The sequence below is a fragment of the Lepidochelys kempii genome, chromosome 9 (genome assembly GCF_965140285.1).
Source record: "Lepidochelys kempii isolate rLepKem1 chromosome 9, rLepKem1.hap1, whole genome shotgun sequence".
Lineage (NCBI taxonomy): Eukaryota > Metazoa > Chordata > Testudines > Cheloniidae > Lepidochelys > Lepidochelys kempii.
The window spans coordinates 73655025-73675910 of record NC_136388.1 but is presented as its reverse complement, the minus strand read 5'-3'; the positions used below and the strand labels follow the sequence as shown (position 1 = coordinate 73675910).

The following is a 20886-nucleotide window of genomic DNA, read 5'->3' as shown; positions in this document are numbered from 1 at the left end:
AAGCTGTGCTTATGAAATGAAATATTTGTAATCCTGTGTAGAGTACAACATATTGCAGTATAGGATGGGATTTATGTTGTTAGGCTTAAAGATAATCTAAAAGGGAAAAAAAGTTACACTTGTGCCATTCCTTGCATCTTTATGATGTATGAAGAAGCACTGAATTTCATGTCTGGTCTTCCTATTTTGCTGGAGGATTGCTTAGATGAGTCAGAAGAGGCTACCGGAAGCAGTTTCAGATTTAAAATCAAGGGTCCAGGGTGCTTAATTCTTAAAAATTTTCTTCCAAGTTTTAATTGTAATGCACACACATCTCTGGAGACTAAACCTAACTATTTGTTATTGAGTTTTAATAACAGTGTGTAAGTCTAAAGTGGCAAACAAACAGATCCATTATTCTACTAAAGATAAACTTGTATTGTTTTTATAGTTCAACTGCCCCCTTTACAATGGAAAGATGCCCCCAAAATTTTTCCTCATTTTTTCTCATCTTATTTGTTAACTCAGAAATATCAGGTTCTGACTTTCTCATTTGACAGAGGACTTTGGCAATAATTTAGCACCTTGAAAGTTACATCATAGCTTCAGGCTGAAATTGAAATGCGGCTCTCCCAACTCCAATTGGGAGCACAGTAGGTCAGAGAGCTAATTAGTGACTTTCACTGAATCGGTGACAGCAGCTGTACCCTCAATAAATTACCAAGTGCTGGAGTATGCAATGGTATTTACATTACACCATTCCTTGGTGGTGGTGGGTGCCCATTAGTGGAGGACAACTAAGTTGCAAAAGGAGCTCCCGAGCTGCATCAGTGGCAAAAGCTGAATCAACACACCCTGACCATGTCCCATCTTTGGCCAAACCTGGCCACATTTACAGCAGTGCTAGCTGGCTGTTGTGCCACTTGGGGAGCAGGAATTGCAGATGCATTACCCCAGAACACTGGCCTAGTAAAGGCTGGTTACAAAACAAAAGTCAGGACTAGAGCTTGTTGAACAGTTTGCATCGGAACGATTACCCTATTAAGGATGCCCTTTTTGCAAAACTGAAATTTTCCTTAAAAAAATTTCAGGTTTTATCCACAAGTTTGATTTTCCCTCAGTAAAAATCAAAGTGATGCCTTCCTGGCTGCCATTCTGAAAAAGCTTTTTTCAGTTTTACTTTCTGCCAGTACTCTCTGCCTCACACAGCTCCGGGGACAGAGAGGCAGAGCACCTGGGCTCTGTCTCCTGAAGCTGCGGGGGCAAGCTAAATACCAGGGAGCTCTGCTCCTCTGGCAGTCAGGCTGGAAGGCTCTCACAATTTAACAAGTAATTTGATGACAGCCTTCTCAGTGGGCAACCGGCAAGCCGCAAAATTCCATTTTGATGCTTCTGAAATGGATTTTTTTTTTTAATTCCCTTCCATGAAAAAAATTCACATTTTTGGCATTTCATCCCAATATGGGACAATTTTAAAAAAAAGCAAAATTTTTCCTTAGAAGGGGATTCCCTTTTTTCAGCCATCTCCATTCAGGACCTGATATTTCTGAGAGAGAAAAAGAAAAGTTAGGAAAAGGGGGATTTTGGGAACATCTTTATATCATGAAGTAGTCATGCAACATTTTAAATATTGTAATTTACTTTTAAAATCTCCTAGTACATAAAAGTAGAATATTTTCACTAACTGTGTTAAAGAAATAGGCAAGCACTATTTTATAATTAAACCGTCGAGGCAAAATCCTGCTTGCCTTATTCACACACCATCAGTGACATCAAACTTAGTGATAGTAATTATATGAGTCAGAAGACAAGATTTGGTCTTGAGTATTTTCTGTAGCAGAAAATACACTATAATGTACTACACTACATTTTGTTAGTTAAATGGGATAAAACAATATGTGGTCCTAACTGCAACTGGATGTGAGAACTATACCTGCCTGCTCTGCTCTCCCCAGGGACTCTTCTGGAAATAAGGAGCATTATAGCAAGACAGGTTTCAGAGGAACAGCCGTGTTAGTCTGTATTCGCAAAAAGAAAAGGAGTACTTGTGGCACCTTAGAGACTAACCAATTTATTTGAGCATGAGCTTTCGTGAGCTACAGCTCACTTCATCAGATGTTTACCGTGGAAACTGCAGCAGACTTTATATACACACAGAAATCATGAAACAATACCTCCTCCCACCCCACTGTCCTGCTGGTAATAGCTTATCTAAAGTGATCAACAGGTGGGACATTTCCAGCACAAATCCAGGTTTTCTCACCCTCCACCCCCCCACACAAATTCACTCTCCTGCTGGTGCTAGCCCATCCAAAGTGACAACTCTTTACATAATCAAGTCGGGCTATTTCCTGCATAGATCAAGGTTCTCTCACATCCCCCCCACCCCCATACACACACAAACTCACTCTCCTGCTGGTAATAGCTCATCTAAACTGACCATTCTCCAGGTTTAAATCCAAGTTAAACCAGAACATCTGGGGGGGGGGTAGGAAAAAACAAGAGGAAACAGGCTACCTTGCATAATGACTTAGCCACTCCCAGTCTCTATTTAAGCCTAAATTAATAGTATCCAATTTGCAAATGAATTCCAATTCAGCAGTTTCTCGCTGGAGTCTGGATTTGAAGTTTTTTTGTTTTAAGATAGCGACCTTCATGTCTGTGATTGCGTGACCAGAGAGATTGAAGTGTTCTCCGACTGGTTTATGAATGTTATAATTCTTGACATCTGATTTGTGTCCATTTATTCTTTTACGTAGAGACTGTCCAGTTTGACCAATGTACATGGCAGAGGGGCATTGCTGGCACATGATGGCATAGATCACATTGGTGGATGTGCAGGTGAACGAGCCTCTGATAGTGTGGCTGATGTTATTAGGCCCTGTGATGGTGTCCCCTGAATAGATATGTGGGCACAATTGGCAACGGGTTTTGTTGCAAGGATAAGTTCCTGGGTTAGTGGTTCTGTTGTGTGGTATGTGGTTGTTGGTGAGTATTTGCTTCAGGTTGCGGGGCTGTCTGTAGGCAAGGACTGGCCTGTCTCCCAAGACTTGTGAGAGTGTTGGGTCATCCTTTAGGATAGGTTGTAGATCCTTAATAATGCGTTGGAGGGGTTTTAGTTGGGGGCTGAAGGTGACGGCTAGTGGCGTTCTGTTATTTTCTTTGTTAGGCCTGTCCTGTAGTAGGTAACTTCTGGGAACTCTTCTGGCTCTATCAATCTGTTTCTTTACTTCTGCAGGTGGGTATTGTAGTTGTAAGAAAGCTTGACAGAGATCTTGTAGGTGTTTGTCTCTGTCTGAGGGGTTGGAGCAAATGCGGTTGTATCGCAGAGCTTGGCTGTAGACGATGGATCGTGTGGTGTGGTCAGGGTGAAAGCTGGAGGCATGCAGGTAGGAATAGCGGTCAGTAGGTTTACGGTATAGGGTGGTGTTTATGTGGCCATTGTTTATTAGCACTGTAGTGTCCAGGAAGTGGATCTCTTGTGTGGACTGGACCAGGCTGAGGTTGGTGGTGGGATGGAAATTGTTGAAATCATGGTGGAATTCCTCAAGGGCTTCTTTTCCATGGGTCCAGATGATGAAGATGTCATCAATATAGCGCAAGTAGAGTAGGGGCTTTAGGGGACGAGAGCTGAGGAAGCGTTGTTCTAAATCAGCCATAAAAATGTTGGCATACTGTGGGGCCATGCGGGTACCCATAGCAGTGCCGCTGATCTGAAGGTATACATTGTCCCCAAATGTGAAATAGTTATGGGTAAGGACAAAGTCACAAAGTTCAGTCACCAGGTTAGCCGTGACATTATCGGGGATAGTGTTCTTGACGGCTTGTAGTCCATCTTTGTGTGGAATGTTGGTGTAGAGGGCTTCTACATCCATAGTAGCCAGGATGGTGTTATCAGGAAGATCACCGATGGATTGAAGTTTCCTCAGGAAGTCAGTGGTGTCTCGAAGGTAGCTGGGAGTGCTGGTAGCGTAGGGCCTGAGGAGGGAGTCTACATAGCCAGACAATCCTGCTGTCAGGGTGCCAATGCCTGAGATGATGGGGCGCCCAGGATTTCCAGGTTTATGGATCTTGGGTAGTAGATAGAATATCCCAGGTCGGGGTTCCAGGGGTGTGTCTGTGCGGATTTGATCTTGTGCTTTTTCAGGAAGTTTCTTGAGCAAATGCTGTAGTTGCTTTTGGTAACTCTCAGTGGGATCATAGGGTAATGGCTTGTAGAAACTCGTGTTGGAGAGCTGCCGAGCAGCCTCTTGTTCATATTCCGACCTATTCATGATGACAACAGCACCTCCTTTGTCAGCCTTTTTGATTATGATGTCAGAGTTGTTTCTGAGGCTGTGGATGGCATTGCGTTCCGCATGGCTGAGGTTATGGGGCAAGTGATGCTGCTTTTCCACAATTTCAGCCCGTGCACGTCGGCGGAAGCACTCTATGTAGAAGTCCAGTCTGCTGTTTCGACCTTCAGGAGGAGTCCATCTAGAATCCCTCTTTCTGTAGTGTTGGCAGGGAGACCTCTGTGGATTAGTATGTTGTTCAGAGGTATTTTGGAAATATTCCTTGAGACGGAGACGTCGAAAATAGGATTCTAGGTCACCACAGAACTGTATCATGTTCGTGGGGGTGGAGGGGCAGAAGGAGAGGCCCCGAGATAGAACAGCTGCTTCTGCTGGGCTGAGAGTATAGTTGGATAGGTTAACAATATTGCTAGGTGGGGTGAGGGAACCATTGCTGTGGCCCCTTGTAGCATGTAGTAGTTTAGAAAGTTTAGTGTCTTTTTTCTTTTGTAGAGAAGCAAAGTGTGCGTTGTAAATGGCTTGTCTAGTTTTAGTAAAATCCAGCCACGAGGAAGTTTGTGTGGAAGGTTGGTTCTTTATGAGAGTATCCATTTTTGAGAGCTCATTCTTAATCTTTCCCTGTTTGCTGTAGAGGATCTTGATCAGGTGATTCCGCAGTTTCTTTGAGAGCGTGAGGCACAAGCTGTCAGCATAGTCTGTGTGGTATGTAGATTGTAATGGATTTTTGACCTTCAGTCCTTTTGGTACGATGTCCATCTGTTTGCATTTGGAAAGGAAGATGATGTCTGTCTGTATCTGTACAAGTTTCTTCATGCAGTTGATAGATTTCCACTCCATACGGCTAAATGCAGTGCCTTGCATAATGACAGGTTTCAGAGGAACAGCCGTGTTAGTCTGTATTCGCAAAAAGAAAAGGAGTACTTGTGGCACCTTAGAGACTAACCAATTTATTTGAGCATGAGCTTTCGTGAGCTACAGCTCACTTCATCAGATGTTTACCGTGGAAACTGCAGCAGACTTTATATACACACAGAAATCATGAAACAATACCTCCTCCCACCCCACTGTCCTGCTGGTAATAGCTTATCTAAAGTGATCAACAGGTGGGACATTTCCAGCACAAATCCAGGTTTTCTCACCCTCCACCCCCCCACACAAATTCACTCTCCTGCTGGTGCTAGCCCATCCAAAGTGACAACTCTTTACATAATCAAGTCGGGCTATTTCCTGCATAGATCAAGGTTCTCTCACATCCCCCCCACCCCCATACACACACAAACTCACTCTCCTGCTGGTAATAGCTCATCTAAACTGACCATTCTCCAGGTTTAAATCCAAGTTAAACCAGAACATCTGGGGGGGGGGGTAGGAAAAAACAAGAGGAAACAGGCTACCTTGCATAATGACTTAGCCACTCCCAGTCTCTATTTAAGCCTAAATTAATAGTATCCAATTTGCAAATGAATTCCAATTCAGCAGTTTCTCGCTGGAGTCTGGATTTGAAGTTTTTTTGTTTTAAGATAGCGACCTTCATGTCTGTGATTGCGTGACCAGAGAGATTGAAGTGTTCTCCGACTGGTTTATGAATGTTATAATTCTTGACATCTGATTTGTGTCCATTTATTCTTTTACGTAGAGACTGTCCAGTTTGACCAATGTACATGGCAGAGGGGCATTGCTGGCACATGATGGCATAGATCACATTGGTGGATGTGCAGGTGAACGAGCCTCTGATAGTGTGGCTGATGTTATTAGGCCCTGTGATGGTGTCCCCTGAATAGATATGTGGGCACAATTGGCAACGGGTTTTGTTGCAAGGATAAGTTCCTGGGTTAGTGGTTCTGTTGTGTGGTATGTGGTTGTTGGTGAGTATTTGCTTCAGGTTGCGGGGCTGTCTGTAGGCAAGGACTGGCCTGTCTCCCAAGACTTGTGAGAGTGTTGGGTCATCCTTTAGGATAGGTTGTAGATCCTTAATAATGCGTTGGAGGGGTTTTAGTTGGGGGCTGAAGGTGACGGCTAGTGGCGTTCTGTTATTTTCTTTGTTAGGCCTGTCCTGTAGTAGGTAACTTCTGGGAACTCTTCTGGCTCTATCAATCTGTTTCTTTACTTCTGCAGGTGGGTATTGTAGTTGTAAGAAAGCTTGACAGAGATCTTGTAGGTGTTTGTCTCTGTCTGAGGGGTTGGAGCAAATGCGGTTGTATCGCAGAGCTTGGCTGTAGACGATGGATCGTGTGGTGTGGTCAGGGTGAAAGCTGGAGGCATGCAGGTAGGAATAGCGGTCAGTAGGTTTACGGTATAGGGTGGTGTTTATGTGGCCATTGTTTATTAGCACTGTAGTGTCCAGGAAGTGGATCTCTTGTGTGGACTGGACCAGGCTGAGGTTGGTGGTGGGATGGAAATTGTTGAAATCATGGTGGAATTCCTCAAGGGCTTCTTTTCCATGGGTCCAGATGATGAAGATGTCATCAATATAGCGCAAGTAGAGTAGGGGCTTTAGGGGACGAGAGCTGAGGAAGCGTTGTTCTAAATCAGCCATAAAAATGTTGGCATACTGTGGGGCCATGCGGGTACCCATAGCAGTGCCGCTGATCTGAAGGTATACATTGTCCCCAAATGTGAAATAGTTATGGGTAAGGACAAAGTCACAAAGTTCAGTCACCAGGTTAGCCGTGACATTATCGGGGATAGTGTTCTTGACGGCTTGTAGTCCATCTTTGTGTGGAATGTTGGTGTAGAGGGCTTCTACATCCATAGTAGCCAGGATGGTGTTATCAGGAAGATCACCGATGGATTGAAGTTTCCTCAGGAAGTCAGTGGTGTCTCGAAGGTAGCTGGGAGTGCTGGTAGCGTAGGGCCTGAGGAGGGAGTCTACATAGCCAGACAATCCTGCTGTCAGGGTGCCAATGCCTGAGATGATGGGGCGCCCAGGATTTCCAGGTTTATGGATCTTGGGTAGTAGATAGAATATCCCAGGTCGGGGTTCCAGGGGTGTGTCTGTGCGGATTTGATCTTGTGCTTTTTCAGGAAGTTTCTTGAGCAAATGCTGTAGTTGCTTTTGGTAACTCTCAGTGGGATCATAGGGTAATGGCTTGTAGAAACTCGTGTTGGAGAGCTGCCGAGCAGCCTCTTGTTCATATTCCGACCTATTCATGATGACAACAGCACCTCCTTTGTCAGCCTTTTTGATTATGATGTCAGAGTTGTTTCTGAGGCTGTGGATGGCATTGCGTTCCGCATGGCTGAGGTTATGGGGCAAGTGATGCTGCTTTTCCACAATTTCAGCCCGTGCACGTCGGCGGAAGCACTCTATGTAGAAGTCCAGTCTGCTGTTTCGACCTTCAGGAGGAGTCCATCTAGAATCCCTCTTTCTGTAGTGTTGGCAGGGAGACCTCTGTGGATTAGTATGTTGTTCAGAGGTATTTTGGAAATATTCCTTGAGACGGAGACGTCGAAAATAGGATTCTAGGTCACCACAGAACTGTATCATGTTCGTGGGGGTGGAGGGGCAGAAGGAGAGGCCCCGAGATAGAACAGCTGCTTCTGCTGGGCTGAGAGTATAGTTGGATAGGTTAACAATATTGCTAGGTGGGGTGAGGGAACCATTGCTGTGGCCCCTTGTAGCATGTAGTAGTTTAGAAAGTTTAGTGTCTTTTTTCTTTTGTAGAGAAGCAAAGTGTGCGTTGTAAATGGCTTGTCTAGTTTTAGTAAAATCCAGCCACGAGGAAGTTTGTGTGGAAGGTTGGTTCTTTATGAGAGTATCCATTTTTGAGAGCTCATTCTTAATCTTTCCCTGTTTGCTGTAGAGGATCTTGATCAGGTGATTCCGCAGTTTCTTTGAGAGCGTGAGGCACAAGCTGTCAGCATAGTCTGTGTGGTATGTAGATTGTAATGGATTTTTGACCTTCAGTCCTTTTGGTACGATGTCCATCTGTTTGCATTTGGAAAGGAAGATGATGTCTGTCTGTATCTGTACAAGTTTCTTCATGCAGTTGATAGATTTCCACTCCATACGGCTAAATGCAGTGCCTTGCATAATGACAGGTTTCAGAGGAACAGCCGTGTTAGTCTGTATTCGCAAAAAGAAAAGGAGTACTTGTGGCACCTTAGAGACTAACCAATTTATTTGAGCATGAGCTTTCGTGAGCTACAGCTCACTTCATCAGATGTTTACCGTGGAAACTGCAGCAGACTTTATATACACACAGAAATCATGAAACAATACCTCCTCCCACCCCACTGTCCTGCTGGTAATAGCTTATCTAAAGTGATAGCCCGACTTGATTATGTAAAGAGTTGTCACTTTGGATGGGCTAGCACCAGCAGGAGAGTGAATTTGTGTGGGGGGGTGGAGGGTGAGAAAACCTGGATTTGTGCTGGAAATGTCCCACCTGTTGATCACTTTAGATAAGCTATTACCAGCAGGACAGTGGGGTGGGAGGAGGTATTGTTTCATGATTTCTGTGTGTATATAAAGTCTGCTGCAGTTTCCACGGTAAACATCTGATGAAGTGAGCTGTAGCTCACGAAAGCTCATGCTCAAATAAATTGGTTAGTCTCTAAGGTGCCACAAGTACTCCTTTTCTTTTTATTATAGCAAGAGTTTACATAAACAATTCTGGTACCTGAGTTTTTCAAATATATCTTTTTAGATAACTAAAAGCAGCCCACAAAAGCCCATGAAATACTAGGTACAAGGTACTGGAATAAGATACGGGTGAGTGGAATTATTTCTCTTTCCTATTGACAGCAGTGAGATATTCTAGATTATTTTGCTCAAGCAGGAATCTGATAATTGTACAACAGAAGAATGATTCAAACATTTTAACAATTTGTTTTCATAACTGATGGAAGCAAAAGAAAAAGCAGTCAAACTACAACTATTCTGTACTTACAGGTGTTTCTCATGCACGTCATGGTTGAAGAACACAACTCAATGATTCGAACTGCTGGCTGCCCTCGTTCCACTGGTGGCACTGTCAAAATGGAAATCTAACAGAAAGGAATAGAAAATTCTGAATATCAAATTATCCAAAGCAGCAATTTGATCTTTATTTCATTATTCTACATTATAATGGTGAAACTTGTCACACTGTTAACAGACTATTGACTACCTATATAAAAATGCCTACTGCCACAAGGTATCAAAGTGGGAACAAAAATCTTCAAGCACCCAAAAAAGTAAAAAAAAACAAAAAAACACCTAATATTGATATTATCATATATAACTATTTCTTTAATATATACACAACATACAATCTTGAATATATATTACATATTTTAACATTAAATATACACTTGCAAATTCTTATTCAAACCTGATGCTGTTATTGACTACCAACTTTCAAAATAACCGTATTTTCTAAAATAAGATAGCTTGATCCGAGTCCCACAAATAAGTTTTAAGAAGTTCATACTGGAGTATTTATATGGTTACAGAAAGAGCTGTTACAGACTAGTGGGTAAATAAGTATGCAATCTATCAACCCCATAAATATGTATTTATGCAATAGGCTTAGAAAGCTCCAGAGAAGCTGTTGTCAACTCCCATACACACTGTACAGGACAGATTTATTTCCTTTTATGCACTGCTTTAAAAATTCATAAACAAGTCTGTTAAAGTAGAGTAACATGAAGGATCAGACATCCCACAAAATCAAGGCAATTCCCAGTTAAGGTAAAAAGTAATTGGCGACACTTAATACAACTTTCATTTAGTTTTATTTTCTGGTGTACTCTTAAAGCTCCTTTCAGAAAGAAATCTATGAGATCAACCTTAACCTTACTCACATGTATCGTGCCAAAGACTACTTTTGCTAGTAAGGTCTGCAGGAGAAGATGTACAATAATAAAAAAATCTACACTGTAGCCATTTTTAGAAAAATGGTTCTTAACCTTTTCCCACATGGAATCCAACTAACCTAAGTATTTTCTTGCCACAACTGACATAAACACAACCCTTTGAATTTGGAAACTGCCATTGGTTCATGAGGATGGAAATAAGTGGGGAAGTCAATTGTCTAGTGGAGTCTCGATTCTATGTAGGCAGCTGTTTTCGTTTTGAGAGGAGTTGGAAGAACTGGGAGTCTATAAAATAACATGCACACAAAATGAATGATGTAGAGAAAAATGATAGAAACTTTTATTCTCCCCTTCTCATAACAGAAGAACATGTGGACATTTAACTTAATTGGAGGATAAAGGAAATGTTTTAACCACACAGTAGACAGATTGGCAGTAAATTCCACAAAGTACTTATCCATATAAATATACAGTCCTCTATTGTTCTAATAAAAATATTAGAGTTATAATAGTCAACATTTAAAAGTTTTGGAAGGGATATAAAGAAACCTTCATGCTTCATGGCCAGTCATTATTATGGATTAGAATGAGACTTCCCTGAGGGACAGATTATCCCACATCTGTCTACTGCAGGTTCTCTTTCACTTTCCTATGCAGGATTTGGTGCTGGCTGCTGTCACAAATAAGATACTGGACTCTGTGGACCTGGGTCTAATACCTATGTTCCTGTGATTGGAAGTGATAACTGGCTGTTGTGGATGCTTCTCTTCTTTCCTATATTCCACTTATGTAACACTTAACTCTGGGCAGGGCTGCTGCAAGAGACTGTGAAGCTGGCTCCACAGCTTCTAGAATTGTGCTTCACCTTCCCCAGAGCTGACCACAGTACAGGTGAGCTAAAGGCTGCACTGTGATTAGATTTGGGAACAGAGGAGCAGCAGGATGGAGGAGGGAGAAAATCACTCCTTTCTGCCTTCCATTGGGTCCTAGCTACATGGTTCTACCAATTTTGCTTCAACCCTTGGGATTTGATTCAGTGAGCATCCCAGGTGACCAAGTTGCACTCTATGGGCTGCAAGTTGCGCTTTATGGGCAGAGAAGCACTAGTATACAGCATCGGATTTAAACTAAATATATTATGCTATTTAAAATTTTTTTTCCCTTAAACATTAAGGGTATGTCTACACCGCAATTAAAAACCTATGGCTGACTCTGGCTCACAGGGCTCAGGCTGAGGAGCTATTCAAGTGCAGTGTAGACGTTCAGGCTCTAGGACCCTGCGAGGTGGGAGGGTCCTAGATCTTGGACTACAGCCCAAGCTCAAATGTCTGCACTGCAATCAAACAGCCCTGCAGCCTGAGCCCTGCAAGTCCAAGTCAGCAGGCAAAGGCTATCTGCGAGTACTTAACTGCAGTGTAAATATACCCTGAGTGAACAGATCATGAAAGGCACCAGATTAACAGTGCCAAGGACTATGCAAACTTCCTCAAACAGCTCCACAAATAAACACCACTCCTGGCCTAGAGGAACCTCTCGTAGGGATAAGCTTGCTGTTTAGTCTCAATTCTGATTCAATTCTTAGTCTCTCTCAGACTACTAACAAAAGGTGTCAGAGTGTGACTAGCAACAAACACAGAAATATGCCAGTCCCATTGCTAGCTCGTAGTTTTCAATTTTAACCGATTTTACATTTAATTTGCTACTTTAAGGAGGAAAAATGGGATTAAGACAATATCAATAGAACCAATTAACTGGAAAGCTAGATTCAAATAGAAGCAAAAATACAAATTAATTCTTCACAGAAGTTTAATTTGATCATATACAACTCTTTAAAGAGATTATAAATTCAGAATTGATATATACCTGCTGGTCTGAATCTGTCTTTAGTACGGATTGATCTGTAATGAGCACTGCTCTGGAGATCTGCCTGCAATTAAATAAAGCAATTATGGTACTTCACAAAAGAGAAAACATAGCTATTTGGATTCTGGCCTTCTGAAAATAATTTAGTTATAATATTACCACTGTGGCAAATTATTTTTGTTACTTAAATATAAGCTATCATGATTACACATCATTAATTACATATTTCATGTTACGAAGTAGGCCCACTTCTACAACCTCAATTAATGCATTATAGTCATTACCAAAATAAAAGCACTAATGTGAGTAAAAGGCTGCAAGACCAGGGCTTCAGCTTCTATTAAATGAATAAAAATGTTTTGTAACCAGAATAATAATATAGAACTCTACATTTCAGAGATTCTATAACATTCTGGTTACAAAATAAATAGCATTTTGAGGCAATTTTATATTTTTATGCACAAGCACCTATATTACTGACACATTTCATATCCATTCAGTGGGAAAAATGAAATGATCGAGTAATAAAACATTTTTAATTTTAGAAACATGCAACTCATCAAGAATCACATGGCCTCGATGAATCATATTCAATGCCTAAAAACTGTATATTTGAGACATTTCAATTTATTGCCCTTTCTGCAGCATCTGGGTCAAGCTTCCTGGCTCTTGTGCTACTTGGTCAGGCTGGTCAGCAACAAAAGCCATGGTACTTAAAGCAAAAATGGTACAAGAATAATGTTACTTTTAAACACTACACCAGGAGCACCAAAAGGTTCCACGAAACAATGTTGTGACAGAATTTTTTTTGGGGGGGAGGGAGGGAAACGATGCAACAATCATTACCAGCAAGGCTACAGTTCTCCTACTGGCTGCCAGCATCATATGAAGATGCGAGCTAAACAAGAAAAATCTCAAAAGGAAAAACAGCAACTGCATCTACAACGTATTTAGGGCAAAAAAAAACCTAAAAAAGGAAGTAACAACAAACACTGACGTTTTTAAGTTTGTAGAGAAAACTATTGGTGTTTGGATTGGAAGAGTGACCCCAGGTGGGCACTACTGCCTCAAGCTATGTTGTCAATCACTTTTTCAATTTGAAAAGCAAGTTTTCCCGCTATGAACAAACACGTGTCTGTACACAAATACAGAGATAGACATCACTGCACAGGATAGATGGTGCTCAGGGAATGAGGTATTTAATATTTATTGTCAGACTCAAAGCATGCCCCCATTCCTTATTTACTGTACACCATCCAAATGCTGCATGAAACAAAGGGCAATTATTTTTCTCATCTCCTTTCCTATAGTACTAAGTACTGTAATATGTGAGCCTAACGCACATATCTTCACACCTGTATGAGATTGGGAGAGGTTTCACAAATGGAAAACTGATCCATAGGGAAATTAAAGCCAGAATTTGCAAAAAATCTCCACTAATTTGGGGTATGTCAAAAATTATGTGCCCAATTTGAGATACATATGGCCTGATTTTCCAGAGTTCTTAGCAGGGCTGGTCAAAAACTGTCAAATATCTCCCCTCCAGAAAACAGGGTTCAGTCTACATTGTAATTTTGCCCAGGGAAATACAGTTTTTTGACAGAATTTTCCATTGGGAAAATTGAAACAAAAAGTGAAGCATGATGGCAGCTTGACCACAAGGAGAGACGACAGCACATATTGTGAGATATAGTTTGGCCAGGGAACAAGACCCACAAAGGAGAATGGGGGCATCAGAGACCTGGAACTACAATTCCCATGAAACATCATGACAGCTCAGCTGGACATAGAGACAAAACTCAAACAAACAAACAAACCTCAAACAAACCTGAGATGAAAACAAATGTCAAAATATTGGTATTTCCTGTACAACAGAATTTTTTTAATCAAGTCTCGTACTTAGCATTTTTATAGCAATTTATATGTGCAAAATATTCTAGCAAAGACTCCAGCCTAAAGAATGGTGCACTGGGCTGGGAAGCAGGAGATCATGAACTCAAGTCTTAATTCCCCTACTGATTGGTGTCAATAATTCGATATTGTACCTGATACATTTTGCCTGTACCCCATCTGGAACGGACTGAATACACAAAGGCAGTATACGTGCAAGGCTAAGAGAACTTTTTTTTTTTTTGGGGGGGGGGGGGGGGTTTAGCGGAGGTCTGACAAGAAGCCAGTAATGAACTCTGATCAGCAACATGGAAAAAAGTGATGATGTTCAACACTCATCCAAATCTGAACAACAGGCACCTCTCTAAACCAATTAATATCCCCCTAACAAATACTAAATTCCTGCTGCATGAACAGAAATGTTAAGAGTTCTTCAATAAAAACCCTTCAGAAAAAAAAATGTATAATGAAAATACGAGGGGAGCTAAATATAGGGTGCATAGTGTCCTCTATAATATGTACACATAAGAGAAAAAAAACAACACAGGATTAGGCTATATTACCATGAGGCTGACCTCTGCGTCAAGTTGTGAAGTTTCATTTGCAATGTATTTTATATATTGGAGGTTTTAAAAAATAGCACTTACTATGCTTCTTGCTCACTAATTACCTGTAGCACACATTTGTGCATGTTTTCTCTGAAAGGTAACTGTCTTCCACCACAAAATAGTTAGCACTTATTCTTTGCCCAAAATGATCGATGAGTGCTTTACATCTGTAAAAGAAGCATGACACAATAGGAAGAGATTAATTTCATAATATAATTTTTATAAGTAATTCGTTAGGCTCATGAAGTTGAACATTATTTGAGGAATTCAACTGAGTTTCCAACAATTAGTAATAAATGCTATGTATTTTACCTACAAATAGCTAGAAATGACTCCTTAACACAAATCTGATAATTTATAACAAGACCTTCCAAGAAAAGAGAAAACATGTTCTGTAGTGCATGCAATTCTTTGTTCTAAATTATACCGAAAATAGTATTAGAGCATTAGATAATGATTTCACAAACAAAAATCATGTATTACATCCACATTGCTAACCCTCTTCATGACAACTGCAGATAGTGACAACTGAAAAAGTGAAACTTAGAATGATTTCCTATAAGGAACTTCCAGTTCCTACTCCTACCGCGAGTCCAAATCTGTATCACCACGGTATGTTTTCCATTGGTACCCTTTATCAAAGCAAAGACAAGGTTACTGTAATAATAAAGCTTTAATGACAAGTTAGAAAGAAAGTTATTTTGACTGTTGTAAGGGAGTAGTCTTGAGAAATGTGGGGTTATAAGATAAACTGAGTGATCCAAGTGATCTTTTCTGGCCATACTGTCTATGATTCTACCAAGCATTTGTGATTTAACTCTTTAGTTGTATTGATTGTGTTGTTCTAAGAAAGGGGTGGGCAAACTACGACCCGTGGGCCGGATCCAGCCCGTCAGGGCTTTGGATCCGGCCTGCAGGATTGCCACTCCTGTGGCACCGCGGGCCCTGCGCCACTCCCGGAAGCAGCCGGCACCACGTCCCTGTGGCCTCAGGGACATGGTGCCGGCCGCTTCTGGGAGCGGCGTGGGGCCAGGGTGGGTAGGTGGGCGGGCAGGCATGCAGGGAGCCTGCCTGAGCCCCGCTGCGCACTGCTGCCACCCCAGAGCCGCTCAAGGTAAACAGCACCAGGATACGTGGAGCTAAACGCTGCAGTAACAAGCAGGCTGGGTCTACACTGTGGTGTGTACATGCAGCAGTGAAAGGTTCTTGTGGGGGGAAGCAGCAGGATACTACGCTGCTAAAAATAGCAGTATAGACGTGAGAGGCACTGCTGGGGCACGTAAGGTATACACCCTAAGGTTTGGCATGCCTTTAATCATCTAAGCACTGCCTTGTCATTTACACTGCTATTTATAGCTATGCTACAGGAGCCTGCAGTGTATCTACTCTGCACAGCACCCGAAGTGCGAAGTGCCTGCCACCCAGAAAAAGATGGAAAGAATTAAGCGGTATGACAATTCAGACTGTCCCTTACTATGAACATGTTCATAGCCTAGCACTATAAGTTTTGATCTTGACTGTGGCGTGTAGATGCCACTATAATATAAAAATAATGAAAAATTAAATAATAATTTACAACTAAGACCTGGGATCTCTTGGAAGGCACAACACAGATTCAGCCTCTACGAAATATGCTCTAACTACCTTTTTGCAAAATACTTCCATACTAGTTATTTTCTAGGAAATGTCATTGGTGTTATTCTTCACTCATTTACTAAGTAAAAAAAGCTGCTATCTATATAAAAAAATTGTTGGTACTATTGTCTGGCAATATCTGAGGCTATAATAATCCTTCATATCTATTTGTAAAGTATAATGCAACAAAGTCATGTTTCTTTATTTATCAAGGCTGATGATGGAGTCCAAAACCCAAAATATGTAACAAGAATACTAGCGCAGAAAGCTAAAATGGTGGGGAATATGCACTGAAGTTTAGCTATTTTATTGAGATATTATATAAGCAGAGAAAAAGGATCTGGCGCTTATGTACCCATAACTGGAGGGTTTTTGAGATGTGTCGTCGCTATCCGTGTTCCACACATGGGTACACATGCACTGCAAATGCACCACAGCTCTCCTCATGTTCCAAACTGAGCGCATACAGGCTGGTGCAGGCCACTGCCTCTTCAGTTCCCACTCTTACTGCGAGTCCAAACAATCCATGGCAGAGGGGATGGAGGGTGGGTGGAGGCATACAGATAGGGACCACGTATTGAAGAACCTCTGTTTAGAAGTAAGTAACCTCCATTTCTTCTTCGAGTGATGGTCCCTATGTATATTCCACGTGGGGGAGACTAAAAAACAGTGGTCAAACTGATGGTGAGTGCGAGAAAGCGGAAGCGACAGCTGACTGCAGTAATGCAGTCCCCACAGCTGTATACGCAGTAGACAACTGGACCCAAGCATAATGTCTTGTGAAGATATGCAAGGATCTCCAGGTAGCTGCTCTACTTACCTCTACTAAGGGTATGTCTCTCAGAGAAGCAGCACAGCCTGTTTGTGCTCTTCTGGAATGAGCCCTCATGCCCCTTGAGGGGGAATGTGATCTAGCTAGTAAAGGATAATCCAACCAGAAATCTATTTTGAAACTTGACCCTTTGATCTCTCTGCTATGGAAACACGTGGTTTAGGTATCTTTCTAATGCCTCTTGTTCTTTGTAGATAAAAGGCAAAAGCCCTTTGGACATCCAGAGAATGCAGGCTCCTCTCTTCATCTGAGGCATGCGGTTTAGGAAAAAATTCTAGTAAGTTGGTTTGACTCATAAAACTCAGACACTACTTTAGGGATTAATCTGGGGTGGGAGCAAAATCAGGCCTTTTCCTTATAAAAAAGTAGGTATATGAAAGGTCTGCCATGAGCACCCCAAGCTCACTGACACTTATGGATGATGTTATAGTGATTAGAAAGGTCACCTTCCTAGACAGATGGGCCACAGAACACATGACCAGTAGCTCAAAGGGAGGGCTGGTGAGAAACAACGGCATGAAATTAAGATCCCACTAAGGTGTGAATTTAATCAATGGTGGAAAGGATCCAAGAAGTCCCTTGAAAAAATCTAATTGTGACAGGATGACTGAAGATCACATTATACCAGGGGTGGGCAAACTTTCTGGCCTGAGGCCACATCTGGGTATAGAAATTGTATGGAGGGCCATGAATGCTCATGAAATTGGGGGTTGGGGTGCAGGAACGCTCTGGCTGGGGGTACGGGCTCTGGAGGGGGGGTGGAGATAAGGGGTTCAGAGGGCGGGAGGGGGATCAGGGCTGGGTCAGGGGGTTGGGGCACAAGAGAGTGTCCGGGTGGTGCTTACCTCAAGCAGCTCCCAGAAACAGCAGCATGTCCCCCTTCCGGCTCCTATGCGGAGGTGCGGCCAGGTGTCTCTGTGTGCTGCCCTTTCTGCAGCGCTGCCCCTGCAACTCCCATTGGCTGTGGTTCCCAGCCAATGCGAGCTGCGGCGCAGCGCTTGGGGCGGGGGCAGTGTGTGGAGCCCCCTGGCTGCCCCTACACATAGGAGCCAGAGGGGGATCATGCCGCTGCTTCTAGGAGCCGTGCGGAGTGGGGCAAGCCCCAGACACTGCTTCCCAGCAGGAACTCGAAGGCCAGATTAAAATGCCTGGAGGCTCGGATGGGGCCCTTGGGCCGTAGTTTGACCACCCCTGCACTATACTATAAAACCAGGAAAACAAACTATATACAATATATTTACAGAAATGATGCAATAGAAAGGAGCTGAGGGTACCAAAGATTCTAACTCAGACCATGCAGCAGTAAGAAGGAACTGGAGAGGTGTTCTCCTGCATCACCCTTGATGCCCTTGGTTCAGAGCACAAAGAAAGCTATGGTGCATGTATGGGTCAACGGACACTGCCTGTAAAAAAAATTCTGAACTTAAGCTCATGCATATCCAAGTGTGGAATACACATAAGTACCATCACTTGAAGAATAAAAACAAAATAGTTACACTTAGCAACTAAAGATTAAAACATTGTTAGAAACAAATTAAACATGTTTCCTAAGGGCAATAATTAAAACTTGCCACTACTGACCAGCTGACATGCTTTGAAGCCATGTTTGTTTATATTTTCTCAAAGCTGAGAAGCTGAACGTACTGGACAAGACCACAATTTCAGAGGATACCATTCTTAATGATTGCTGTTATTAGCTCAACTTCAAGTAGGATACGCATTCTACAGTTTCTTCCGTTGGGGCTTTTTTTTTTTTAAATGTCAAAAGATCTTTAAGGTTTAACCCTGGATTCTCAAAAGGATTTTTAAGGCTCTTTATAATGTCAGATCGTTTTCTGTATAAAAACATTAAACACTATTTCACTGAACTTTTTGGCTGATGTGCAAAACATCTCCCACTCAGCAGAGTGAAGCCTTTTTGAATCGGCTACCCAAATAAGTGACAACTCAGCTGCCTCAATGGAGCGCACTCCAGAATGTATTACTCATCTACCGATAAAATATCTGATTATAAATTAAGCATAAACAACATTTTCTATAACATTAGTCAGCTTTCATACAGTAAACAAACCTAAAAATCCCACAAAAGATGAAATCCTGGCCCTATTTAAATAGATGATAGACTTGGCACTGTCTTCCGTGAGACCAGGATTTCTCCCCAACTTTCTATGGAAAGTCGGTGCTTGAAATGAGAGAAAGAAGAAAAACACAGACAGAACAGACTCATGACTTAGTCGGAATGGTAGCAAGAACTTAATAGTGACAAGGGTATAAAAGAGTTGTAAAATCTAACAATATTAATTTCATAATGGACAATGTACGATTTGCATACCACCCATCTAACATTCTAACTCTGTCTACATTCAACAGCTTCAGTGCACATCATAGTCCATTTAATTTAAAAATATTAAAATTAAATATTATTTAAAATAAATGTTTAATATTTTTCTTATCAAGTTTAAACATGAAATACCATATACATATAATGTAAATCCTTCTGCTCAAAGTGAATTTCACTTGTTACTTTAATTTTTTTAAATGTGAGCTGAACTAATTTCACTCTAAAGCACTCATTTAAATATGGCTAACAAACAAGCAAGTCAAGCTGGCACAGTGCATATCTACCTATAACCTTTTGTATTGTTTATGAAACAAGTTCCCCCCATTCCCCCTAAATGTTCTGGAGGGGGAAAGGTTGATTAAATACCATGTTGCATCACTCAAAGCCAGCAAAAGCAACTATATAGGCTTTTTATTTTCCTGTTAAGTGTTGTTTTCTCTCCTTTGCTCAGGAATAGTTATCAAGTCATAGGTCTGATAAGGTTTTAAACAGAAAAAAAAGATAGTGCTTCTTTTAATATCAGTTTCCACTTCACTTCAAAGAATGATCATGAGAAGATTTCTTTCCAGTGCTGCTACCAAATAAGGAAAACACTTGTGCACTGACATTATCAGGTCTCTGTCATCTGATATGTGTTGGGACAATGAATCATACAGAACCCTCCATTGACCTTCTTTCAATGTGTCTAGATAAAAGGATGAAAATTAGAATCCATCTCCTTGCAGTGCCATGAGTTATAAATGTACTTTATAGGGCTCATTATCCAAACTAATGGACTAAGGACGACATCCTTGAAATGGACTTACCAGCACTGACAAAGCCACTATGCAATATTTCAGGAAAAATATGTAAATTACTATGTGTTTGCTATATCTTTTTATTATAGAAATATAAATTTACATTTGTCACATCTTTTCAGATTTTGGGGCCAGAATTATTTTAGTAGAAACACATTTAAAGTAGGCTCAACGTAAAGTGTTAGCGATTATTTTTAATGTAACCATACTTGATATAAATTAAAATACCTTAAATCTTATCAAATTAAGCTAAATGAGCAATCTCTACTAAGCATACAGGAATTAAAAGCAAAAAAGACAATAAAAGGATAATAGTAATGAAATTCAATTTGCATTTCCCTTAGGGCAAAAAGCATGATCCTCTTTCAGTTGCTAACACACAACACCAGAGTTGTCAAGTTTACAGTATATAGCAACATGGTAACTTTTTACTAAATTAAACCTTTTTTAAAATTGGTGATTTACATTAGGTTGCTTGTTTATGTAACCTTTTCAGCTTCTTTCCTTCCTTTCTTTGTTTATGTTTAATTGAAGCAGATTTATTTATACAACACCTGTTCAAACAAAGATACATAGCTACAGTGAAAAACCTTTTAGTTGCATTATTCAAGTCTTGGAACAACTACATCTAAAAGATTCCAGCTTTCTATAACCTCTTCTTTGCATATTATTATAATGGTTCATACACGACAAACTACATGTAAAGGGCTATATTTAACAATTACATTCAAGAAAGCCATTCTATTATTGATATGATGGTATGATATATATTGATATATAAGATATGGACAATAATCTAGTGAAGATGGAATTTCATTGGGTACTGTGGAAGGGAGTATTGATCCTT

General features: G+C 41.2%; 1 protein-coding gene across 3 annotated transcripts in view; it reads right to left on the bottom strand.

The window, feature by feature from the left end:
- CHM (CHM Rab escort protein) overlaps positions 1-20886 on the bottom strand; it is a 150633-nt gene that overhangs the window by 22302 nt on the left and 107445 nt on the right. For all 3 annotated transcript variants that reach the window (XM_073360879.1, XM_073360881.1, XM_073360882.2), the window contains 3 exons: positions 14497-14601; positions 11937-12000; positions 9167-9263 (listed from right to left, as the gene is read on the bottom strand). In XM_073360879.1, the coding sequence (XP_073216980.1) occupies positions 9167-9263; positions 11937-12000; positions 14497-14601 (266 nt within the window). The remainder of the gene's footprint in view (positions 1-9166; positions 9264-11936; positions 12001-14496; positions 14602-20886) is intronic.